We start from the raw sequence: 27,204 nt of genomic DNA, 5'->3' as shown, positions 1-27,204 counted from the left end.
AATCATGCAAGGGTTTTTGCAGCCAGATGAGGAAGAGAACAAAGTACAAAGCAAAGCAGAATGTAGTTATTTTTATTTGTTTGGTCTGTATTATTTGATTTAAAAGTTTGTCCTTTACGGGAGGTTAAGGAAGGCAGAGAAGCTATTAGTCTCCCCCTACGTCTAAACAAAACTCATGCTGCAAAGTGATCATAAAATTGCAACACATTGGGAAAGTGTTTAGATTTTTCCTTTCCTGCAATATGGCGATTAGTTGGTGGTAGAATTGCTCAGGGAAAACGAAATTTATTTGTTCATTGAATCAATCATTATGGAAATCCAGTTTTTCTATACATTTAGAAGTGTGCTTGTAAAAGTAAATCTTTGATATTATCTACCAGTTTAAATTTAGATTAATAGCTCATTCTAAAAAACAATTTCAAGATATTCCTTAATGTTGCTTATGCTAAAGACAGGTAATCTCATGACAGTTGTATTTTTATCTGGAAAGAAACCCAGTTCTGAGCTGTGTGTGGCCCTCTTGGGTGAACTACTGCCTCAAGCTAACATTTCATATTATCTCACAGTACCATCCAATAAAAATTGTCCCTTTCAGTAATATTAAAAACTTTTAATTTCCTAAACTCTTCTTGCTTATTGTTTCTTGATCTTTGCTCTTAATAAGTTTACCCTGCTTGGAATGTGTTTTCCTACCATTGCCCTCACTTAAATTCCTACACATGCGTCAAGTAAAAATTCAAAATCCAATTTCCATGAATTTGGAAGTGATTTTTTTTTTTTAATCTGTGGTGAATTTTACATGCTTTTTGGTTGTTCGGTTCTTTCACGGTATTTTCCCTCATTTAAAACTTAAAATTCTTAGTTTGGTGCAAAATCATACTGTTTTGTAATTGTTTCTGCAGATCACTGGAAAATGGACATTCCACTTTTCTTTGACTAGTTCCTGTAGTGAGGAGTATTTTACACCTCAAAGCAGTCTGTTTTGTTTCGAAAAGCCTGTAATTGTTCATTTTTCCTTATAGGGAGCTGAAATTAGTTTCCATACAAATTCTAACCATTGGCTATAAATTTGCCTGTATATATGGGTATAAATATTATCAGCCATTCATTCTTTCAACCATTGTTCAGTGAATGTTTACTGGTAAAAAAAAAATTGATATCTTCATAAAGCTTAAGTCTAATGAGAGAGATATTCCTATGACTGTTAGGTAGTAAGCTCTTTGTGTACAAGCATCATTCGTAAAATATTTTTATATTGCCTAACGAAGTGTGCAGAAAGGAGGAAACAGAAAAACCTCAGGTATGAATTCTGAGAAACATCATTTTGTGTGAAAGTGAGTGCCTCCTTCTGTGGGGTTGTGAACAGACTGAATGTGGGCGGGGCCCCCATGATTACAGAGCAGAAGGTGGAGTCTGAGCCTATGACCTGCACAGAGATATGTTCTTCTTAATGGTTGGAACTCTCACTCTTGCTGCGTGTGTGACTGTGTTAAAAATAGAAACCGCTCCCTCCTGGCACTTGTGGACTGGGGATGCTGCTCCACTTTCTGTTGGCTCTCTTCCCTGTTCAGAGAGAGGAACAGACACAGAATACTAGACATCAACTCTCCACTTATTCAATGATTCATTTCATTTTTTCCAACTTTTCTGGAAACAAGCAAGCAAAATTTACTTTTAAAGGACTAAAACAAGACCTGAATAAATGAAGAGGCATATAATATTCTTGGGTAGGAAAACATAATATCCTAAAATGTCAGTTTCCAATGTGATTCCAACCAGAATCCCATTTGTTTGAACCAAACTAAATAAGTGAGAACAAATACCTTGGAATTGTCAACTATATTTTGGAAAAGAATATTAAGATTGGGTTTTCTTTTTATGACGTAAAAACTTACTCTGAACAAAACAGTACAGTATAGGCACAGCCTGCTCAGGTGACACTGACAGGAAACCACCCACCAGCCTCAAGACCACTGAGAGCACTGAAATTAAGAAAACAATAGTCTTTCCTTTGCAAAAGAAAAAAGAAAGAGAAAAGAAATCTAAGATGCCCATGAGAACCAGACACTTTCAGGATTCTGTATTCTCTGTACTGTTTGCCTTCACAGAACATGCCAACATCCTGAAAATAACATAGGCTGAGACCCTGAGTCTTTTAAGCTACTAAGTCTCAGGAGATTTGTGTTCAGCTCCCACTGTAGTCTTAGTCACTGTGTCACTCAGAGCACAGAAGTACTTGGCCGAGTCTTTCCAATGGGCTGATGTTTTCCTCAGGTGGAAGGACTTCTCACTCCTCCTAAATTCAGCCTCAAAACCTTTGATACCTGAGACAAGGCTGTTTCCAGATGTGTACTTCAGGAGAAGCTGGAGTCCTTGATTGGGGTACTGCACGTACCAGAAGAGAAAGGGCGAAGAAGAAGATGAGTAGCTGCACCTCAGCTCCAGACGGGCTCCTTCAGAGACAGTGATGTGGCCGTCAGGCTGGGTCACCGACTGGGCTCCGGCTCCTCCTGAAACATCAATGCTGAATCAATGAACTCAGCCAGAACAAAAAGTCTATTCTAAGTCAGTACAAAGCAATGTTCCATGTGTAGAGAAGAGAGTAAAATGGAACAGTACTCACTCAGGAACAGGAGCACCTCAAGCATCAAGGTGAACACCAAGGTCATGGTGGAGCAGTGAGGAGGCAGTGAGCTCCTTTCTGGGAGATTCTCCACAAACAAAAGTCGGATGACTGGTGGACTTGAACCCAGGTTGCTGTGAGGTTGAGAAGGAATGACACAGGATTTAGATTTCTTCATCTGATGGACGTTGTAAGGTGTGTTGGGAGAGAGGCTGTCTTAACAAGACTGCCTGCCTCGGGCGTCTGAGATGCTTTACATGTCACTGTGCAAAAAGTGGTGTCAGAATATCTCTTTAAACTGTAGGGAAGGAAGTTTTTTGTGCGATTATTCTGATCTTATATAGAAAAACCATTTCCAGTTTACACAACAGCCCCCTCTATTGGTCAGATAGAGAAAGAAAGAGCAGTTCACAATTTTTGTGAACCTTCCTCACCTCCTTCCTGCCAGGAACACAAAAGTCTCCGAAAGGAGTGGCAAGCACTACAGAAAGTGGCTGCTCTGAATGTGGTCTGCAGGTGAGTAGCATCTGCATCACCGGGGAGCTATTCTGAATGCAGAAGCTCAGGCCCTACCCAGACTTCCTGAGTCAGAATCTGCATTTTAATAAGATTCCTGCGCACATTAGAATTTGAGAAACACTTGTCTAGATGAAGGAGGTAAAAAATACCTTTTGGATTTAATAATAAAGAGATCATTGGTATTTCTGAGAAAAAATAGATTGGTTACAGGAGAGGCATATATGAGTTTGGAGGAATATTAAATATTTTTTAAGAGGAGCATGCTTGAATATTTTAAATGATGGGAAGAAATCAGTAGCAAGAAAGTCCTGAAGAACCAGACCATAGAGTTTGGACGATCAGTGGGCTGAGGTGCCAGAGAAGTCAAAGTGAATGGAGTGGGTGAAACGTTTGGACAGAGGCGCACTATTTAAAAGGAAGAGAGAGATCTTTTTTATTATTAGGGGAGGGAAAGTGAATTATATGTGTTAAAGCAGGAGTGTTTCATGTGGAAAGCAGAAGGTTGAGGAAGATTCATTTAATGATATGAGTTGTCTTTACGGTCATCTACCATGACTCATCAAAACGTCCTGCGTAAGCTGTACTAAGAGCGAAGAGAGTCAAAGGAGATATCGTAAAGTATAGAAATGGTACGTTATAAAAACATACAGAATTTTCACGCACCATTTCATTTACAATTGATGTTAAAAACCACGACTATATGGAGACAAACTTCTGTATGGCTGTGTTGATACATATGCTTAGATGGGGGCACATTGGCCTCCTGGGATGATGGTTTAAGTAAGAACCAGGTGTAAAAGTGGGAAACATAGCCATGTGTTGGCTTGAGGGATATAATGAAGTAGAAGTATCTTCAAGTGTTCCCGTAGTGGAAGGTTTCCAGCCCACTCATATAAACCAGCTTCACAAACCAGCTGTCATTAATCAGTGCACTTGTCAAGAGTAAACTGTGGTCAAGCTGTAGGCAGATCTACTGAATGGTTCTTATAAGTCAGGGTCAATAATAACAGCTGGGATTAAAGAATAATATGTATGGGCCCCCATCCTTGAGGAATTTGGACTAGTGAAGAGTTAAAACCAAAAAATATTCTTAGCAAAGTAGATATGTGCTCTTACAAAACTGTGTACAGAACACTAAAAGAGGGAGAGGGCAAATAAATATAATTTATGTAACCTGGAAAATCTTTTTAAAAGTAAATGTGACATTTACTGGGTCCTGAAGATTGAATAGGATTTTGCCAACTTGAGAAAGAAATAATATTTATAAGAAGAAAATATGAGAGTGAGTTCATTTGATATGGCTGATGTTCAGAAATCTTGGTGTAATACTGGGGAGGAAGATGAACACTTACTGGAAGTAATACTGTCGATGGCCACATAAACCTTGGCTTTTACTTTTGGGTCATGGGGAGCCATAGAAGGTCCTGAAATAGAACAGCAATCTAATCTGATGTGTATTTTAGAATGATAACTTCAGGGATAGATTTGGGAAGTAAGAGCTCATGGATAGGGGATACATTTAAGAAGTTATTCCGGGCTTCCCTGGTGGCGCAGTGGTTGAGGGTCCGCCTGCCGATGCAGGGGACATGGGTTCGTGCCCCGGTCTGGGAAGATCCCATATGCCGTGGAGCGGCTGGGCCTGTGGGGCATGGCCGCTGGGCCTGCGCATCCGGAGCCTGTGCTCCGCAGGGGGAGAGGCCACAGCGATGAGAGGCCCGCGTACCGCAAAAACAAAACAAAACAAAAAGTTATTCCAACCAATTCAGTGAGAGATTATGAGCACCTGCACCAGGATAGTAACAAGGCAAGTAAAAAGAGGTGGTTGGGGCTTCCCTGGTGGAACAGTGGTTGAGAGTCCGCCTGCCGAAGCAGGGGACACGGGTTCGTGCCCCGGTCCAGGAAAATGCCGCGGAGCGGCCGGGCCCATGAGCCATGGCCGCTGAGCCTGCGCGTCCGGAGCCTGTGCTCCCCAATGAGAGAGTCCACAACAATGAGAGGCCCGCATACCGCAAAAAAAAAAAAAAGAGGTGGTTGCATGTGAGAAATTTTTAGAAGACAGAATTGATATGACTTCATATATCAGTCAACTTTGAGTAGGGCAATGCTCAGTACAAACAACCTCACAATCTCACTGGCTCACAAGAACAAAGTTTACTGAGTTGTCCATGGTATGTTAGCTGTGGGTCAACTGCAGTCCCAGCACTCGGAGGCTCTGCTCCTGGATACAGGACGATTCCGTTCTGCTACTATGAGTTATCTTTCCATTCTGGACCTTGCATCTTCTTCACATTATGGATAAAAGCTGAAAAGACAACCACTACCTGGTAAGTGCAGGGAAGAAACAACAGAAGACATGCCATGTGAATATATTTAGTTTTAGCTATGATATAACATACTTCCTATCCACTCACATTCCATTGGTCAAAGCTGGTCACATTGCCATGTCCAAAGTCCACAGTGAGGCCAAGTACAGAAAATATACTCCAGCTAAAGATTAGCACAGTAAGGGTGAGAGAGCATGAATAGTCAACACATAATACACTCTAATACTCTTGGAAATGAGCTACATGAGAGTGAGCTTATAGGGCACTCGGATGTTAACTCCCTTACGGAAAAGAAGGTATATTCACTTCAAAATCTTTAAGAAAGTTTTTTGTGAAGACCTAGGAGAAATCAATAAAAACTTATTTGCTTTTCCCATTTCTCTTCTTTGTTCTTTCTTTTTGTGTTGAAGAACATGCCTTCAATGAAGTAGGATGTAGCAACGAGTGGTGAATATTACCCTACTTTAATCAGATTATTTTAGAAAGGTTTGAGTAACTATCTAGTTCACTTGGAATCATGGCAAAAGAGGAGGCTAGGAATCTGATTCAATGATATGTCCAATATACTGGTGGGAATGGAGGTGAGTGATGTGTAATGACAGTCCTGTTAGTTGACGGAGGTACAGTGACTGGAACACTTGTTTATCTATCATTGCATTTCCCCCTGGTTATAGAAAACACTGTAATTCATTGAATTTGCCTTTTCCACCTCACACATGGCTCTTTCTCAATGCTGGTACCAGAGCAGCACCAGGCACAGGCTTGGGCTGCAGAGGCTGAAGGGCACTGTGTGCAGGCACAGAGAGATGTGGCTGAGTCTTCAGCCTGGGATCCTTGATGTACAGGCAGCTGTAACCCTCCTTAGTATTCAAAGTGATTCTTACTTATCCTTCCTCCTTTTCATCCTCATTTAAAGTCATTAAAACAGGTCCTTAGAGCTTTTTCCAGCTTCCCATCTATACCAGTGTAAAGCATAAAAAGAGCTGGAAGGGAAACTGCAGGTGAAATTGGTGCTCCCTCCTTCCTGAACATGCAGAGATGGAGAAATCTGTTCCACACTCAATATGCTGCTCATTTCTGTTCAGAAAGACAGGGTCGGACATACACTGATCTCTCTACACAGTATTCATTGTCTTCACACGTTCCCAGATAGAACCTAGAGTTACGTGACTACATCCCCCTCCTTCTCCATCACTGCCACATACTGTTCAGAATGTCTTCAGCAGCCCCTGGACTTAAGGCCAAGATGAAGTCACAGGATTAACAATGGAGCTGGCAAAGGATTCTTCTCCATTTATCCTGCCCAAGTATCCTCAGCAGAGGAATATTCTTCTTCAGAAAATAGAATTCTGCATCTGGTTGCCCAGACAATCAGAGACAAGACCCCATACAACTCCTAGAAACACACCAACAATTTCTGACCTAGACTCAGTTTCCTGTTACTCAAAAGGAGGGCTCAAACACTGCTTTCTTGAGACCAACTTCACAAACAGTGAGGACATCCCCCATGAGTCCACAGCACAAAGAGAGCTGACAACCATTCAGAAGTGGGCTGCCCCATCGTGCACTGCAATCATTCAACTTGAGAGAGATTGGGATGGCAATTTGTGGCAGGAAAAACACTTTGGTTAGGAATCTTTTATATGAACTTTCAACAAAATCCTCATATTATAAATGTGCACACATACCATATGCTAAATTATCTATTGCTTTATGTACGTTATTCGAATACAGAAATCACACAATAGAATTACTATATCATTCCCAATTTACCAACAGGAAAACTAAAGCTGAAAGAGATTGAGGAATTCACTCCAGGTCAAACACCTGGTAATAACTAGAACACATATCTATCTGGTAAGGGGTCCATGGTGTTTGGAATCTGCCATGCCACTTACATTTGTGATACTCAGTAAATGTTTTAAATGGTAGAGAAGATATGTTCTAAAAATAACGGGAGTCTGCTTTTTGGGTTTCTTTCTACTAGCCAAAAAATGGAACAACTTAAATGTACTGAATGACTCCATTTACATGAAAGGTTCAGAAAAGGAACCTATGGAGATATAAAGTAGATCACTGGTTGCCTGTGGCCAGGTATCGGAACAGGGATTAACTATAATTGAGCATGAAGGAGCTTTTTGTGGTGATAAAAGTGTTTAAACCTGGATTATTGTAATGGTTTCATAAGTCAGCTAATTTACCAAAAATCACTGAACTGTACATTCAGAATGGATGAATTTTGTGGAATGTCAATTTTACCTCAAATAGCGTTGTTTAAAAGTAAATAAGAATTATGTTCTATCTTGCCCGTGTCACAGTCCAGGAATAATGCTAGTTTGATTGAATATACGCATGTTAGTTTAAACAGTCATCTTGTGCCCAGAATATCCTTAAGAGATCTGAAAACTATGAAAGCAATACTCTCTGTTCCCTGTGAGCTTAAAAAACAGCTGGAAAAAAAAAAAGACATCCAGGGGAAATTTAACAGTACAAGATAGCAGTAATTAAGATTGTTCAGAATCTAAATGTACTTCCGGAAAATTGGCAGTGTAAATTGACTATATAACCTTCTTTCCAGTGAACAACTGAAATAAATAAAGGAAAGAGCATGGGGAAGGTACTAAACTCAGGGAACAGTACCTTCCACACACTCAAATAGTGTTCTGGAAAGTGGAACAGGATTGGAAGATATCTCAATGGCTAACCTCTGACTTTCCTTCCCAAGAAAAGAGATGTCACTGTGGTTAATAAAGGAAGTCCTGAAAAAGCTCATTAGTGTCTCCCAATTTAGAAATGCAAAGGCTGAGGTTAGGAATGGACTGCTAGACAAACAGAAACTAGTACAAGTAAAGTTCCTTTTTTTTTTCCTCCAGATCAGACCACTTGATGAATAGGATAGTGTGGGTATGACCACACCATCATAAAGCCTACTTGCTGTGAAGCGTATTTCTGATGAAAATACTGATCCATTGAAAACTTCACCCGGATATTGGAAGGTATGTGTCCAGAATAAGACAGGAATACCTCCAACAGCCTTGACATTCATGCAACTAGTAAGGTAGAATCCTGTAATCTTCAGCAACCCACCTTACCTGAAATCGAGGAGAAGCCAATTGATCACTAGATATATTGCATAAATTAAATCTTAGGTGAAGTGACTTGCAGGATATACATATTGACAGTTGTAGATAAACAACACAAAGATTAGTCCAGCTTAAGCTTTTATGTCAGTGTTTGAATAGCATGGACTCTAGAAATAATTTTATCTTTTGTACATTTATTTTATATATATACACACACACACACACACACACACATATAAATTGAGCCTCCTGCACTAAGTATTGTTCACTCATAGAGGATTCTGTAGTGAAAGGATATAAAAGGCCTACAGTGCGGTAGGAGGAGGAAGAATTGAATAAATGGATTTTTTTTAAAAGATAATTATAGATAGTGATAAGCACTTAAAAAATACAATATTGTATTGAGCTAGAGAGTTGCTCTTGGGGTGAGGGAAGGCATCTGCTCTAGACAGGGTATGGAGAGACGGCTCCACTCCGACACTTTTCTGTAACACCAGACAAGGTATCGAACCTCTCTCATGTTGAATTCTCTTTTCTGCAAGTAGCCAGTATCTTTCTGGGGGTGCTGGGCTCAGCACTGGCATTCATCATCTCATTCACTTCTCATAAGAACCCTGCATGGTAGATTCTGTCAATATCCACATGGTAGATATGAGGAAATGGAAGCATAAAAATTATTAAGTCATTTTCCGAAGATCACTCAGCTACCGAGTGGTAGATCTAGAAATACAACCCAAGTCTTTGGTCTCAAGCACTTTGCTACACTGTCTCCCTAAAGTAGGATGGACCCAACCTTGAAGGGTTCCAGTAAGAATTAAGTGAGAACACACATTCAAATTACCCAACACAATACCTTCCCTAGCTTAGGCACTCAACCAGCTGCAGGCAATGTGCAGAATCTTGTGGGGGTGGGGGGGGGGGGTGTTGGGAGACAGAATCTGAAATCGCAGAGGAATCTAGCCCAAGATAAATTTCAATATTTTTCTGAGATATATGTAGCAGGTTACCTGGCATATTTCATGTGTTATCGTAAGTATCCATGGTCTATCATGTTCTTACTGTTAATGAGAAGTCAATTCATTAAGGTGTTATATTGAGAGATTGGGTGGGCATATTACAATATGAAATGAGTGTACCACCCAGTATTTGCTACAATTGTTTATTTTTTCCCATTATTGACTCTTGCTCCCACTTCTCAGGATATTGCTATAGTACAAGAAAGGACAGAGCAGTAGACACAGTTATACTTAACAGAGAAGAAACCCCAAACTTGCACAACAATTCTGAGCTTTCTTTCCAAGGTAGCTTATAACTCTACAGGCAAAATCATCTCATGTGTTGTATATGTCATTTGAAATCAATCACTTTCACATCTGGCTAGCAAAAGAAAACAACCAGCCAGTTCTCCTGAATCCTCTCTCTCCTGATTTCTGCATTGGGAAGTTTACTGACTGGTTCAGCAATGGCAGCTTCTATTGTGACTAGGCTTCAGCACAATTTTACCCAATATCACTAGAGGGCAGCAGCGAGGCCAGTGTAAGCATCACAAAATATTTGAGCAGGACACCAGGTGGCAGTGCTTCAGCTTTCTTTCTTGCTGCATGCAGTGTGCTAGAGCCTGATTCTCAAGGAAGGAAAATAGAAAGATTAAAGAGATAAAAGATAAAAGATTCCCAAAGGGGTGACATTTGAGTAAAGACATGAAGGAATTCAGAGGTTCACCATGTAGATATTTGGGGGCATAAAATCACAATAGAGAGGACAAAGGCAAGGAGCACAGGTCTTGATATAGAAACATGCTTGGAGCGTTTAAGGAATAATATCTTTCCCTGAGGCCCATTATTCTTCCCAGCACACTATTGCATAAGGAACTTGCTAAAGCATTCAGCACTGTTAACTGATTAGCGGATGATTTCCTCATCTATTGATCCTGGGGCAATTTGTGCCTAGGTTTGGCATCTTCTTTCCTAGTTCCCTTTAGGTTCCTGTTTAAACCAGTAATGTCACCATCACTGAGACATCCAGCCACCCTGTGCTGGGGCCAAGTGCTTCTGCATAGTTCAAACCTTGCTCTTTAGGAGCCCCATAAATGCTACACTCTGGCTGGCAATAAAAGTTAGAGATGATATTCACAGTTAGGAAAGTTCTTTCTTATTTCTGAAAAATTAAAAAAATTGGAACAATAAAATCTATCTCATAGGGTTTATGATATTTGAATTAGATAATGAATCTGAGATGCATACTACAGTGCCTGACATATAGTAAGCCCAATAAGGACCAACTTTCTTTTTTCTAGTAAAACCTGCCTTTCCTTCAATGTCCAGGTCTGTGTTCTGTTACTGCTTGTTGTTTTCTCCACATCAGTTCAATGATGGGAGCTTCTAAGAAATTTACTTAAGCACTTATTTTCCTGGAGACAGTCATTATTTTTCCCTCTCTTCTTAGGTCCTATTCTCCTAGCCATACTGATTCACTCAGGATGCTTAAAGGACACAGATGAGGTTTTATTTTCATTTCCCTAATGAATAATAATAATAACATTCCCTGATGAATAATGATCATTTTGTATATTTATTAGCTATTGGAAATAATATTTCTGAATTGGATCTCCAAGGTTTTGCCATTCTTACTCTTTTCTTATTGATTTACATGAGCTTTTAATATATATTGCATTTGAGTCTTTATCAGAAATATGCATTGCAAATACAGTTTACCATTCTGTGCCTTGACTTTCTCCCCTACTAGCAGTGATTTTTAACAAAGACAATTTAAAATATACTTTCATGTTCATAAGAAGCCAGTTACAAAGTTTTAGTTATTTGTTTTAACACTTCAAAAATGTTTTCACTTGGTGACTTCTGATGTGAAATCAGGCATCATTCTTAATGATATTTCCCAGAATACAATATATCGATTTTCCCTGTGTATTGGCAAGATTATTTCCACTTAAATAGACCCCTGGATTTGCCTTCAATGCCTTGCAAATTTCTGCCAAAACCACAGTGGTGGACTTGCAGAATTCCTTACTCATCTTTATGGTTTTCCACATAGCATTGCTCCTGAATAAGAAACTTGTTTTTTAGGAAGTCAAGTAGAGCAGTGAGTGAAGGTACTTGCTATGAGCAAATAGGTTATGGAATGGGTAATGGAAATGGTAGTTATAAATACCACCTACAATCATGTGGTCGTTTGCAGAAACAAGAACTATAATACTTATGACAATTTCGTTTTCATTTTGATATGAATATGGTTATGTATACATTAACCATTTTTAAGTCTCTCCCCTACTTGTCTGCCTGTGGTAACATATGATGTGCAAGTATAAGTTTATCTCATATCTCATTGTATCTCAGTGGTTAAGATGCAGGATTCAATGGGACAGTGTGAATGAGGTATAAGAGGAAAGAACACCACCCCAAAATGGATAAATTAACTGGGTGTACTCTCTTCGGGAGAGGGTTAGCTTGGTTTTGGTTGAATGGGGAATAACTGCATCTTATTAACAGGAAGCATAGTTTTGCTGTTGTGTTTATTTGAAAGTTGTCTTCTTAAAAGAGGTATAGATGGGTGACTAGTTGACATAGAGGGTACTGTAGTAGCTTTGTAGTGTCTCAACTATCTGGATATCTGTGTCCCAGAATTTGCTTCCCTGTATTGTTCTGGGTTAGGGTTGGCCACAAAAAAGACTTGCGCAAGGTTTAGAAGGTAGTTGTCATGAAGTAGCCACATTTTTTAAGCTCTGCTGGTTGGTGCAGGGCTCCAGGAACTGGGCAACTCACACATGTGCCTGCTGATGAACTAGCTCATCTTATTGTTGACTCACAACTCCTCTACCGCCCACCCGATCTCCTCCTCATCTTCTCTTTGTCTTGGACCAAGTATGCGTGTAGCATGAGGGCAAATGACACCCACTTCTCCTTGAGGTCACCCACCATTGTGAGACTGAAGGAGGTGAGAGACAGACAAGTTTTAGTGTATCTTTGTGGGTTCCATTGTCCTCATGGGTTCTAGTATCCGTACATGTCACAGTCTGTCCATGCTTTTGTCCACATCCAACTTTCCTTCCCAAATGACACTCTAACTGACTAACAGTGAATTCAGGCTCAACACCAGATGCAAAGATAACAGCTTTGTATAGACCCCTCCACCAGCTCTAGCTATTGCCTGAGTTCTATTCTCTACAGTGAGTCTCTTATTCTAGATCACTTGTGATTTGCTTCTCTGATTGTACCCTGACACAAAGTCTAAGAGGAAAGGACTAAGGAAATGATTTTCATGACCATTTCAGATAACTAGACCCAGGTTTGTGATGTGAGTGTCTTTAGGTGGAACTGCCACATTAAATTATTATGGAGCAAGTTTTCAACTTTAGACAGTTTTCCACATGTTCTGTGTGATGGACTTAAAGTCAAAAATTCAAGACTGAGTATGTATTAGTAGAAAGTCACTCTGGACATCTGTTCCCAAGTGAGATAGCAGGAGATTTTATTTAGAATTAAATCTCCTGATCCAGACCACAGATTAAGCAACCACAGGACTACCAGTTCTTGTCTGGGGTCTGCAGATGTGCCTTTCAGCGGGGCTCCCGCAGCAAGGGGGCTCTCTCTTATTGAGCTCTGGGGTTTTTGTTTGGCTTTTCCTATTACTTCAAGCACTGTGAGGTCCCAGAGAGCACAGAAGTAGTTTGCAGAATCTTCCACCAGTAAGGCTGAAATGGTGAGGCTGATGAATTTATGTCTTTCCTGGAAGTTTACAGAATAGCGGCCATTCTTTGCATTTTGGCCAGAAGAACTCTGATGAATAAGGAAAGTCATCTCTCCACTGGGAAGCTGCTTATACCAAAAAATATCGTACTGGTACCAGCTTGTTTTATACTGACAGCTCAAGGTGACCGCCTCCCCTAGCTGACTGGATATGGCTCGCTGGACTTGAATAACTTTCTGGGCCGCACCAAATCCTGTGGGAAAAAATCAGAAAACAGAGCTGAAGTAGTGAACAAAATAATGTAGGAATTAGACTAATTTAGGACCCAAAGAAAAACCAAATTGAAATCATGATAAGCTTTCTTTTCTCCAATCCTCCTTTCCTCCCCAAGTCCATGTGAAGTACCATGTGCCTGTGTGCAGCCCTTTCAACCTGAACATTTGTACCCATATTTGGAACCATCCCTACCAGAGAAGATGAAGGCCAGGAATACCCAGGGCAGGCTGGAGAGCACCATGTGGCAAGAATTCCCCTGCACATATGTTTTCAGTTCTGCCTCAAGCTGAGAGTTCAGTGTCTTTGAGGGCCTCGCAGCACATATACATAGTACCTGGGTTCCTGTGTCACTCCTCCAAACAGGAAGTAGGGTGTTATGTTCATAGACCACGTGGTCAGTGCACAGATGGGGAAAAAGTCTGGCTCACCACAAAACTATGTCTACTTTTCTTCCCACGGTAGTTGTTAGGCAGTATCTGAAAAGGAGCATGGAAAAATTAGTATTAAAGTTTTGAGCTGAGGGGAACTACAGATTAAACAGGTTGACACGCGTTGATAATTATTCAGCAGAATAATTTTGCCGGCCCATTTAAAATAGAATTTAGTATAGGATATGCACCCTTCTTGTAATCTACTTACTGGTCATTCATTTAGCCTCTCTTTACTTTTCTCCATTCTGAATCAGTGGAGTTCTTTTAAAACTCACAGATTTTCAGCTTTCTTGGTGAAAGGCAGTATTATCCAAAATAATTGATGTATCTCTTTTTTTTAACCGGGTTCTAGGGCTCTATTTAGAGTTTTCACTAAATAAAGTTACTTTAACATGGAATGTTAAAAAATCAGCCCCTCAGGTTTTCAGAATCTATTCAGTTTTTTATGTTTTCATGAAATTATAGCAGGAATAATATATTCTTTTGAAACCTGACATTGAGTCTTATTTATTAGACTTTGAGGAAGATCAGGATATTCCGGATCTTCAGTCCTGTTGCCTCCCCAAGTAGAACTGTACTTAGTAGATCATGTGTCCTATTCTTGTCTTGATGTCACATTATCTATCCCATCGGTCCAAAGTGTTCAGTCTCACTTGTGAGGAGCTGATTATTTTTCTCTTTGTAAAATAAAGTCAAGATAAGCATGCCAGATCTTTCTGTGACACAATGCTATAATGCACTCCTACAAAACATGTTATCTACAGGCTGTAAACACTCAGTACATGTCAACGCCACAGAAGTTGGTAACTGACGTTTTGTATACTGTTACACGTTCTTGTGGAATGTAGCTGTCAATCTTCCATTTGGTTTCATTGTTTTAACGGAAGAATTAAAAGAACCAAAGGCAAATAGACAAGTAGAAAAGAAAGTACAGACAAGGTCTCTAAAACAGTGCTAGTCCTTTGACTTTAAGGTCAAAATAACTCATTAATGAGTGTCGCAGGGGTGAGAGTGTATTTTTAGTTGAGACATCTACTCCTCTGTCCCATTTCACCTCTGAGTGCTGACAGGCAGCCGACGCCCTGGTTTGCAATTATGTGTAGCTAAGCAGAGGAGAGCCATGAATGCCCACAGCAGTCTGGGGAGCAGCATAATGGCAGGATTTCCCCCTTGTTGAAATGGCCCTGCTCTGAGTTCCTGACAGTAAAGGTGCAAGGTCCCTCAGCTGCACTATAGCAGCTGTCTCTGAAATGTAGTTTCTGGCTGGATCAAGTCTGAATGTGTATAACACCCAGGTTGGGAGATTTGGCCTGCCTTAAACATTGTGCTCCCTTTCCTTGTGGTTTAATGATAAATGATTATATATAGTAAAGGACAGTCCATGATCAATATTGAAGGACATATGGGAAGGAGATTTATTACTTCAGATTTCCAAATTTAGTAAATTAATCTGTGATGGAATCTGAAGGGCTTACCAGAAACAAATTCATTATGAATCATGCTGTGTTTGCAAATATTCATTCATGTTCTTTTGATTGTTTTCTTGCCTCCAACTTCGATTCTAAGGTGAAATATGTTCACTGATCCTCGACTTCCCTACAAAAGATAAGCCAGAAGCCATCACCCCCCTTCCTTCCTACTTACCCGCCAAATCATGGGAACTGGTAACTTCACAACAGCAAATATCACTCAGACAAATGAGAACAAAACAGGGTTCTGACTTCTGTTATATCTCCAGTTGTGTATTGGAATAACAAATGGTAGTGGCAGTAAAATCATATTCACTTGTGATGTAACTCTATGCTTAACTTACTAGAAGTTGTAGGAAGCAAGGCTCCACAGGTCCTCTAAATCCAAATATTTGGCCATGTGTTTGTCATGAGTGCACATATATTGTTTGGTGCAATTCTATAATTATTGTCATAGATGTCACGAAGACAAAGCTTCTCATAACATACTGTTTAATCAGTGAAAATATAAAAACTATTAACAGTATAAATGCTTTGCAAAATAAAAATATTTCCTTCTCTTGACATTGAAGGAATGAAGATTCTTTTCCATTTTATCCTGAAATTTCATCTAATGAAGTTGTTTATGCCAAATGATCAAATTTCAAGCATTTTATTTTTGTTTCAGCACCTCATAAAGAAACCCCAATGAGAATAACTGAGTTATTCTGTTGTCGATTGTCTTCAAACTCTCCTTGATTCCTTTATGGGAATTCCAAATTCACATATCATATGAGGGCACAGAATCACTACTGGGGTTCCCAGATCTTCCCTAGTCCCTCCCTGTGACATCCTTGATGACTGTTTTCTCATGCTGACCATGCATTCCCATCTAGGCATTATATCTTATTTTAATCTTGTATATTTCATTCAAGTGAAAGCTACTCTACTCATATATACATTCTACTCCAAATTTGTTATTAAACTGTTCAAACTACTAGAAAAAAAGCAAAACGAACTTTGAGAGCCAGAGGAATTCATATAGTGACATCTTTTTTTTTAAATTTTAAACTATAGTCATCATGCTGTACATTGCATCCCCAGGAGGAATTTGTCTTTAACTGGAAGTTTGTACCTGTTGAGCACCTTCACAGACTCCCACCCCCATCCCCCACTGATTCTGACAATCGCCAATCTGTTCTCTGTACCTATGAGTTCTGCTGTGTGTGTATGTCTGTGCCTGTGCTTTAGATTCCACATACAAGTGTTTTCATACAGTATTTTTTTAATTTTAATTTTCATACAGTATTTGACTTTGTCTTCACTTAACATTATGCCCTCTAGTTTCATCCATGTTGTAAATGGCAGGGTTTCTTTTTTTTTTGATGACATTATCCTTGTTCATTTATCTGTCAGTGGACACTTAGGTTGTTTCCAAGTCTTGGCTATTGTAGATGAGCTGCAATGAAGAGATATCTTTCTGAGATGGTGCTTTTATTTCCTTCAGGTATATACCCAGAAGTGGAAATGCTGGATCGTATAGTAGTGCTCGTTTTAATTTTTTTGAGGCATCTCCATACTGTTTGCCATAGACATTGCACTCATTTACATTTCCACTGACAGTTTACAGGGTTCCCTCTTTTTTACATTCTTACCAACACTTTTTTTCTTTTCTTTTTGATAATAGCCATTCTGACAGGTGTAAGGTGATACCTCATTTTCATTTTGATTTTCATTTCCCTGATTATTAGTCATGTTGAGTATCTTCTAATTCACCCATTGGCCATTTGTATGGCTTCTTTGGGAAAATGTTTATTCAGATGATCTGCCTATTTTTTAATCAGATTGGTTTTTCTATTGATCATATGATATTTTAATATATTTTGATATTAACCCCTTATCAGATATATAATTGGAAAATATTTTCTCCCATTCCCTAGATTGCCTTCTCATTTTGTTCCTGGTTTCTTTTGCCTCACAGTTTGATGTAGTCCCACTTGTTTATTACTGCTTTTGTTGTCTTTGCTTTTGGTGTCAAATACAAAAAATCATTGCCAAGACTGATGTCAAGGAATTTGTTCTGTATGTTTTCTTCTAGGAGTTTTATTGGGTTAGGTCTATGTTCAAGTCTCTAATCCAATTTGAGTTGATTTTTGTGTGTGGTGTAAGAGAAGTGTCCAGTTTCATTCTTTTGCATAGGGCTTTCCATTCTTCTTAACACCATTTATTGAAATGACTTTCCTTTCCTGAAAGTATAGTTTTGGCTTCTTTTTCATGAATTAATTGACTATGTACACATGGGTTTCTTTTTACTTTTGTTTTTTAACATCTTTATTGGAGTATAATTGCTTTACAATGTTGTGTTAGGTTCTGCTGTATAACAAAGTGAATCAGCTATATGTATACATATATCCCCATATACCCTCCCTCTTGCATCTCCCCCCTACCCTCCCTATCACGCCCCTCTAGGTGGGCACAAAGCACCGAGGTGATCTCCCTGTGCGATGCAGCTGCTTCCTACTAGCTATCTATTCTAGATTTGGTAGTGTATATATGTCAATGCTACTCACTCACTTCGTCCCAGCTTACCCTTCCCCCTCCCTGTGTACTCAAGTCCATTCTCTACATCTGCGTCTTTATTCCTGTCCTGCCCCTAAGTTCATCAGAACTTTTTTTCTTTTTTTTTAGATTCCACATATATGTGTTAGCATATGGTATTTGTTTTTCTCTTTCTGAATTACTTCACTCTGTATGACAGACTCCAGGTCCATCCACCTCACTACAAACAACTCAATTTTGTTTCTTTTTATGGCTGAGTAATATTCCATTGTATATATGTGCCACATCTTCTTTATTCATTCATCTGTCCATGGACATTTAGGTTGCTTCCATGTCCTGGCTATTGTAAGTAGGGTTTCAATGAACAGTGTGGTACATGCTTCTTTTTGAATTACGGTTTTCTCAGGGTATATGCCCAGTAGTGGGATTGCTGGGTCATATGGTAGTTCTGGTTTTAAGGAACCTCCATACTGTTCTCCATAGTGGCTGTATCAATTTACATTCCCACCAACAGTGCAAGAGGGTTCCCTTTTCCCCACACCCTCTCTAAAATTTATTGTTTGTAGAATTTTTGATGATGGCCATTCTGACCGGTGTGAGGTGATACCTCATTGTAGTTTTGATTTGCACTTCTCTAATGAGTAGTGATGTTGAGCATCTTTTCATCCATTTGTTGGCAATCTGTATATGTTCTTTGGAGAAATGTCTATTTAGATCTTCTGCCCAGTTTTGGATTGGGTTGTTTGTTTCCTTGATATTGAGCCGCATAAGCTGCTTGTATATTTTGGAGATTAATTGTTTGTCAGTTGCTTCATTTGCAACAACATATTTTCTCCCATTCTGAGGGTTATCTTTTTGTCTTGTTTATGATTTCCTTTGCCGTGAAAAAGCTTTTAAGTTTCATTAGGTCCCATTTGTTTATTTTTGTTTTTATTTCCATTTCTCTAGGAGGTGGGTCAAAAAAGATCTTGCTATGATTTATGTCAAGGAGTGTTCTGCCTATGTTTTCCTCTAAGAGTTTGATAGTGTCTGGTCTTACATTTAGGTCTTTAATCCATTCTGAGTTTATTTTTGTGTATGGTGTTAGAAAGTGTTCTAATTCATTCTTTTACATGTAGCTGTCCAGTTTTCCCAGCACCACTTATTGAAGAGGCTGTCTTTTCTCCATTGTATATTCTTGCCTCCTTTATCAAAGATAAGGTGATCATATGTGCGTGGGTTTATCTCTGGGCTTTCTATCCTGTTTCACTGATCTAGACTTCTGTTTTTGTGCCAGTACCATACTGTCGTGATTACTGTAGCTTTGTAGCATAGTCTGAAGTCAGGGAGCCTGATTCCTCCAGATCCATTTTTCTTTCTCAAGATTGCTTTGCCTATTCAGGGTCTTTTGTGTTTCCATGCAAATTTAAAAATTTTTTGTTCTAGTTCTGTAAAATAAAAAATGCCATTGTTAGTTTGGTAGGGATTGCATTGAATCTTTAGATTGCTTTGGGTAGTATTGTCATTTTCACAATGTTGATTCTTCCAATTGAAGAACATGGTATATCTCTCTATCTGTTTCTCCATCTGAAGAAAGCTGTTTAATTTCTTCCATCAGTGTCTTATAGTTTTCTGCATAGAGGTCTTTTGTCTCTTTAGGTAGGTATATTCCTAGGTATTTTATTCTTTTTGTTGCAATAGTAAATGGGAGTGTTTCCATAATTTCTCTTTCAGATTTTTCATCATTAGTGTATAGGAATGCAAGAGATTTCTGTGCATTAATTCTGTATCCGGTTACTTTACCAGATTCATTTATAAGCTCTAGTAGTTTTCTGGTATCATCTTTAGGACTCTCTATGTATAGTAGCATGTCATCTGCAAACAGTGACAGCTTTATTTCTTCTTTTCCGATTTGGATTCCTTTTATTTCTTTTTCTTTTCTGATTGCTGTGGCTAAAACTTCCAAAACTATTTTGAATAATAGTGGCGAGAGTGGACAACCTTTTTCTTGTTCCTGATTTTAGAGGAAGTGGTTTCAGTTTTTCACCATTGAGGATGATGTTGGCTGTGGGTTTCTCATATATGGCCTTTGTTACGTTGAGGTAAGTTCCCTCTATGCCTACTTTGTGGAGAACTTTTATCATAAATAGGTGTTGAATTTTGCTGAAAGCTTTTTCTGCACCTATTGAGATGATCATATCGTTTTTATCCTTCAGTTTGTTAATATGGTGTATCACATTGATTGATTTGCATATACTGAAAAATCCTTGCATTCCTGGGATAAACCTCACTTGATCATGGTTTATGATCCTTTTAATGTGTTGTTGGATTCTGTTTGCTAGTATTTTGTTGAGGATTTGTGCATCTGTGTTCATCAGTGATATTGGTCTATAGTTTTCTTTCTTTGTGACACCTTTGGTTTTGGTATCAGGGTGATGGTGGCCTCATAGAATGAGTTTGGGAGTGTTCCTCCCGCTGCTATATTTTGCAAGAGTTTGAGAAGGATGGTGTCAGCTCTTCTCTAAATGTTTGATAGAATTCGCCTGTGAAGCCCACTGGTCCTGGGCTTCTGTTTGTGGGAAGATTTTTAATCACAGTTTCAATTTCAGTGCTTGTGATTGGGCTATTTATATTTTCTATTTCTTCCTGGTTCAGTCTCAGAAAGTTGTGCTTTTCTAAGAATTTGTCCATTTCTTCCAGGTTGTCCGTTTTATTGGCATGTAGTTGCTTGTAGTAATCCCTCATGATCCTTTGTATTTCTGCAGTGTCAATTGTTACTTCTCCTTTTTCATTTCTAATTCTGTTGATTTGAGTCTCCTTCTCTTTTTTCTTGATGAGTCTGACTAGTGGTTTATCAATTTGTTTATCTTCTCAAAGAAAGAGCTTTTAGTTTTATTGATCTTGGATATTGTTTCCTTCATTTCTTTTTCATTTATTCCTGATCTGATCTTTATGACTTCTTTCCTTCTGCTAAATTTGGGGTTCTTTTGTTCTTCTTTCTCTAATAGCCTTAGGTGTAAGTTTAGGTTGTTCATTTGAGCTTTTTCTTGTTTCTTAAGGTAGGATTGTATTGCTATAAACTTCCCTCTTAGAACTGCTTTTGGGGCATCCCATAGGTTTTGGGTCGTCGTGTTTTCATTGTCATTTGTTTCTAGGTACTTTTCGGTTTCCTCTTTGATTTCTCAGTGATCTCCTGGTTATTTACTAGTGTATTGTTTAGCCTCCATGTGTTTGCATTTTTTACAGTTTTTTTCCTGTAATTGATATCTAGTTTCATAGTGTTGTGGTCAGAAAAGATACTTGATATAATTTAAATTTTCTTAAATTTACCAAGGCTGGATTTGTGACCCAAGATGTGATCTCTCCTGGAGAATATTCCATGAGCACTTGAGAAGAAAGTATACTGTTGTTTTGGATGGAATGTCCTATAAATGTCAATTAAATCCATGTTGTTTAATGTGTCATTTAAAGCTTCTATTTTCTTATTTATTTCCATTTTGGATGATCTGTCCACTGCTGAAAGTGAGGTGTTAAAGTCCACTACTATGATTGTGTTACTGTCAATATCCCCTTTTATGGCTATTAGCATTTGCCTTATGTATTGAGGTGCTCCTGTGTTGGGTGTATAAATATTTACAATTGTTATATCTTCTTGGATTGATCCCTTGATCATTATGTAGTGTCGCTCTTTGTCTCTTGTAGTCGTCTTTATTTTAAAGTCTATTTTGTCTGATATGAGAATTGCTACTCCAGCTTTCTTTTGATTTCCATTTGCATGGAATATCTTTTTCCATCCCCTCACTTTCAGTGTGTATGTGTCCCTAGGTCTGAAGTGGGTCTCTTGTAGACAGCATATATACCGGTCTTGCTTTTGTATACATTCAGCCAGTCTATGTCTTTTGGTTGGAGCATTTAATCCATTTACATTTAAGGTAATTATCAATATGTAGTTCCTATTACCATTTTCTTAATTGTTTTGGGTTTGTTATTGTAGGTCTTTTCCTTCTCTTGTGTTTCCTGCCTAGAGAAGTTCTTTTAGCATTTGTTGTAAAGTTGGTTTGGTGATGCTGAATCCTCTTAGCTTTTGCTTGTCTTAAAGGTTTTAATTTGTCCGTCAGATCTGAATGAGATCCTTGCTGGGTAGAGTAGTCTTGGTTGTAGGTTTTTCCCTTTCATCACTTAAAGTATGTCCTGGCACTCCCTTCTGGCGTGCGGAGTTTCTTCTGAAAGATCAGCTGTTAACCTTATAGGCATTCCCTTGTATATTATTTGTTGTTTTTCCCTTGCTACCTTTAATATTTTTTCTTTGTATTCAACTTTTGATAGTTTGATTAATATGTGAATTGGCGTGTTTCTCCTTGGATTTATCCTGTATGGGACTCTCTGCACTTCCTGGACTTGACTGACAATTTCCTTTCCCATATTAGGGAAGTTTTCAACTATAATCTCTTCCAGTATTTCTCAGTCCCTTTCCTTTTCTCTTCTTCTTCTGGGACCCCTATAATTCGAATGTTGGTGCATTTAATTTTGTGCCAGAGGTCTCTGAGACTGTCGTTGACTCTTTTCATTCTTTTTCTTTATTCCGCTCTGTGGTAGTTATTTCCACTATTCTCTCTTTCAGGTCACTTACCCGTTCTTCTGTCTCAGTTATTCTCTATTGATTCCTTCTAGAGAATTTTTAATTTCATTTATTTTGTTGTTCATCATTGTTTGTTTGCTCTTTAGTTCTGCTAGGTCCTTGTTAAACGTTTCTTGTATTTTCTCCATTCTATTTCCAAGATTTTGGATCATCCTTCCTATCATTACTCTGAATCCTTTTTCAGGTAGACTGCCTATTTCCTCTTCATATTTTTTGCTCTGGTGGGTTTTTCCCTTACTCTTTCCTCTGCTGCATATTTCTTTGTCTTCTCATTTTGTTTAACTTACTGTGTTTGGGTTTCCTTTTTGCAGGCTGCAGGTTCATAATTCCCCTTGCTTTTGGTGTCTGCCCCCATTGGATAAGGTTAGTTCAGTGTCTTGTGTAGGCTTCCTCGTGGAGGTGACTGGTGTCTTTGTTCTGGTGGGTGGGGTTGGATCTTGTCTTTCTGGTGGTCAGGGCTGCTTCCAGTGGTGTGTTTTGTGGTGTCTGTGAGCTTAATATTATTTTAGGCAGCCTCTCTGCTGATGGGTAAGGCTGTGTTCCTGTCTTACAAGTTGTTTGGCATAGGGTGTCCAGCACTGGAGCTTGCTGGCCATTGGGTGGAGCAGGGTCTTAACATTGAGGCGGAGATCTCTGGGAGTGCTCTCACTGATTGATATTACATGTGGCCGGGAGGTTTCTAGTGGTCCAATGTCCTGAACTCAGCTCTTCCACCTCAGAGGTTCAGGCCTGACACCAGGCCGGAGGACCTAGACAACAGGGGCTTATATTTGGGCTCTCCATTCTGCTCCATTGATCAATGTGTCTTTTTTTATGCCACTACCAGTGTTTTGACTACTATAGCTTTGTAATATACTTTGAAATGAGCAAATGTGATACCCTCAGTTTTGTTCCTCTTTCTCTAGATTGCTTTGGCTATTGGTGGTCTATTTTGGTACCATACAAATTTCAGGATTTTTTTGTTCTATTTCTGTGAAAAGTGCCATAGAATTTTGACAAGGATTTCATTCAATCTGTAGATTGCTTTGGGTACTATGGATATTTCAACAATTGAATTTTTTATGTCCATGAGAACAAAGTATCTTCCCATTTATTTTTGTCTTCTCAATTTCCTTAATCAATGTCTTATAGATTTCAATGTACAGGTCTTTCACTTCCTTGTTTAAATTTATTCCTAAATATTTTCTATTCGATGCAATTGTAAATGGAATTGTTTTCTTAACATCACCTTCTGATAGTTTGTTAGTAGTATGTGGAAACACAACTGATTTTTGTGTATTGGTTTTGTATCCTGCAACTTTACTGAATTTGTGTATTAGTTCTAACATATACTGACATCTTGTGGGCACATCTCCCACTGCTAAGCCAAATGATGTGATTTTCTTTTCACTTTCTCTTTTTGTGTATGAAAAAGTACACATTAAGAACTGGAGTAGGAAGTCTCTATGCTGTTTATTTTCGGTTGAACAACGTTTAGTTCATAAGCAAGTTAAAAGATTTTTCTAATGGAATTTTTATTGGCATTTTTGTGGCCTATTGAGGAAGAACACCAAGTCTTATACAGCCTTGAGAGGAGGGGGAAAGTCTCTCTAAATGACAAGAAAGATGGGGCTTCCCTGGTGTTGCAGTGGTTAAGAATCTGCCTGCCAATGCAGGGGACACGGATTCGAGCCCTGGTCTGGGAAGATCCCACATGCCACAGAGCAACTAAGCCCATGCACCACAACTACTGAGCCTGCGCTCTAGAGCCCGTGAGCCACAACTACTGAGCCCATGTGCCGCAACTACGGAAGCCCAGGCGCCTACAGCCCATGCTCCACAAGAGAAGCCACCACAATGAGAAGCCCACGCACTGCAACGAAGAGTAGCTCCTGCTCTCCGCAACTAGAGAAAGCCCGTGCGCTGCAACGAACACCCAACACAGCCAAAAATAAAATAAATAAATTCATAAAAATTTTAAAGAAAAGAAATACTTTTTACAAAATGACAAGAAAGAGTAAATGAGACTCAGATACAGAGGGTGATGTGCTCAAAGTGACTGAGAAGGTTAAGGTCAGATCCTAACCTAAAAGCCAAGTTGCCCGATTCTCTGGTCTCCTAAAATGTTTCTAGGGATCATGTGTTACTAGGAGGGCATTTATAGACGGCATGTCTTGGTATAAAGGAAACAATAGACCTGGCACTCATCCTTACGATCCACAAACCCTGTTCATAACTGGTCTTTCCCCATTCTCTGCGTGTGCCTAGCGGCCCCAACACAGAGTGGACTGGCCAGGAGGAGAGAAAGGAGGGAAAAAAGGAAAGACACTGTAAGAAAGAAGGGGGAGTAGACTTGAAAACGTTTTCTTGTTATCTTCTCAAGTTTAAGAGAACTAAAAGAGATTGAGGAAAAATAATTCTCTTCCCATTGGAAAAAAAATTACACTTTTCTTTGTTCCTACAAAAAATTGACAGAAATGGATCAATTAAGCTGGAAATCTGCATAGCCACTTCCTGTCTTCCTCTTTGTGTGTCATCCCATTTGAAGTAGCAAGAAAACCTTTCATAATGGATTGGGACAAGGCCAGGAATCATTGAATGTTTGGAAGCTGTGCCCAGACTATTCTGCTTATAACAAAGAGAATAAAATATATCATTTGTCATAGTTTCCACATGACTTCAATATTGCATGAGAGCTAACTACTCTTTCCCCATCTGATCAGGGACGTTACTGACAGATACAGCAGGCCCCTCTTGCGACTAAACACATGAATGCCGTCACCAGATCCCAGGCAAGTCCACCTACCAGCTTTTGTAAAGTTACTGTACGGATAATGGAAGAGAACAGCTTAGATGTGCGTCTCATGTTACAGATAGGACAGTTTTGGTCATTTAAGTTTTTAGAATGATCACTGTGTGTAACAAGACAATTGTTGCAGTATTTACAGAGTTTTTGCTTTTTTTCATTTTTAAAACCACATGATGTTTCCTTCATTCAGGCAGATGGGTGATTCTCAGCTCATCACTTCAAAGAAAGGATGTACTGCTGGGAAAAAAATAAAGCTGCCTTGCTTACCATTTTATTTCAAAAGTTTTAGTCCTATAGGCAAATCAAAGGACAAGCATCAGTTACAGATTTAGGAGATGATACACTGAAATAATACAAGCTAGCCTACCTGAGGCAAAATAAGCATTTTCTAGGTGGAGCAAGGGGGAGAGGAGAGAGTATCCGAGTAAAGCAAGGAGGCATAAGTATCGATGGGTCCTTGGAGGAACATTGAACCTTATCCCCTAGAGACATCTTGGAAAGAAAACCATAAGACCTCTGGGCCACTTTCATGTATTAAATAAATCTCAGTGCAGCCCTGGTTAAAACTTCCATCTTCATTTCTCTCTTCTGCTCTTTGAACCTGAGGCTTGACTCCTGGCTGCAGTAAGGTCAGCATGGCTTGCTCTGTTCTCTTCCTCTGCCTTTTGTCTTTGGTTCTAATTCCCTTGAGGTTAGGGAAGAAACAAAAATTAAGATTTTTTTAAAAATGGCAGACACTTTCTCATTTAACTGGTGTGCACCTTTGGGTGCACTGCTTTCCTGCCCAACCACTGAGGGCCTCGATGTGCGAGCATCCCTGTGAGAGAGCGGCCGGGGACCCTCAGGAGCCTCCTCAAGGCAGGATCTCCCCCTCCCTGTCAGATCCCATTCAGGAAGCACTCCCCATGGCCTCTTGTCTCCCCTTTTCCTGGTGGAGAACTGGCTGATGACTCAGGCCTGCTGCCTTCAGAGGTGGCACCTGTGGGACACAGCACTCACTCCTCCTCACCGTGCCTCATGGAGACACCCAGGCAGCCCCAATGCTGCCCCCCTTCACTGTACCATCCTTCTCTGATTTCCTCATCTTCTGCTTAAGTAGATGCAAAAATAGATCAAAATCTGCTCCAGAAACAGATATCCAAAGACAGAATGCCACGCAGTTTTCCTTTTTACTCCGATGATCTCTGTCTTTAAAAGCAAGTATTTTAGGATAGCGATGTCTGAAGTGGCTCATGGGGAAAGTGGAACACTCTGATGAAACTCTTCTCCTGACTGCTCCATCCCTCACATCAGCTAAAGAAGTGAAGATCAGGGGTTGCAGGGTCTGTACAGTTGCTTCTTCATAAATCCTGGAGTGCCTGGCTGTGAGTTGTTCTTAATGGAAAATGGTGAACGCTTAATGCCTCTTGGTCCCTAGTTCTGGGTCCCAGCTGCCAAATTTGTGACAATGAAAAATGCTCCAGAGTACATCTTATTCATCTAAATGGAAAAAAAATCTCTTTGATTCTATAAGTGATTCTAAATAAAGGTTTCTAATTCTTAAGAGAAAATAAAAAAATATACATATATTGTCCAATATTTTATATTGTGTAATTTATATATATTATAAATATATTCCAATAATATTAGTAATATCAATTAATATTTACCAATTAGATGAGCTTGAGGAACAAAATTCAATAATAAGCCCTGCACAAACCAAATCACCACAGATACAGGAAAAGGAAAGCCTGGCTGTGAGGATATGGCAGAAGATTAAACATGGTCATAAAACAATTATAAGTCATCAGTGTGGTCTCTCCTGGAAATTATTAGGAGAACTATGAAGGCA

The 27,204-nt window shown here is 39.3% G+C and overlaps 1 protein-coding gene and 4 gene segments (V, D, J or C); 1 reads left to right on the top strand and 4 right to left on the bottom strand.

The window, feature by feature from the left end:
- Nucleotides 1-27,204, top strand: part of SALL2 (spalt like transcription factor 2) — a 915,550-nt gene that overhangs the window by 753,709 nt on the left and 134,637 nt on the right.
- LOC117199197 (T cell receptor alpha variable 9-2-like) overlaps nucleotides 1-27,204 on the bottom strand; it is a 153,426-nt gene that overhangs the window by 84,526 nt on the left and 41,696 nt on the right.
- LOC101272106 (T cell receptor alpha variable 18-like) overlaps nucleotides 1-27,204 on the bottom strand; it is a 155,820-nt gene that overhangs the window by 106,081 nt on the left and 22,535 nt on the right.
- The window catches only part of LOC125963600 (T cell receptor alpha variable 20-like), a 156,002-nt gene that overhangs the window by 124,615 nt on the left and 4,183 nt on the right, over nucleotides 1-27,204 (bottom strand).
- Nucleotides 1,915-3,194, bottom strand: LOC125963592 (T cell receptor alpha variable 8-4-like). The segment is given in 2 exon segments: nucleotides 1,915-2,510; nucleotides 2,624-3,194. Coding segments are annotated over 2 exon segments (525 nt in total).

Source organism: Orcinus orca, chromosome 2 (assembly GCF_937001465.1).
Source record: "Orcinus orca chromosome 2, mOrcOrc1.1, whole genome shotgun sequence".
Classification (NCBI taxonomy): Eukaryota; Metazoa; Chordata; class Mammalia; order Artiodactyla; family Delphinidae; genus Orcinus; species Orcinus orca.
Note: the sequence above shows the minus strand (reverse complement) of the source record. Positions and strands in the feature narration are given on the sequence as shown.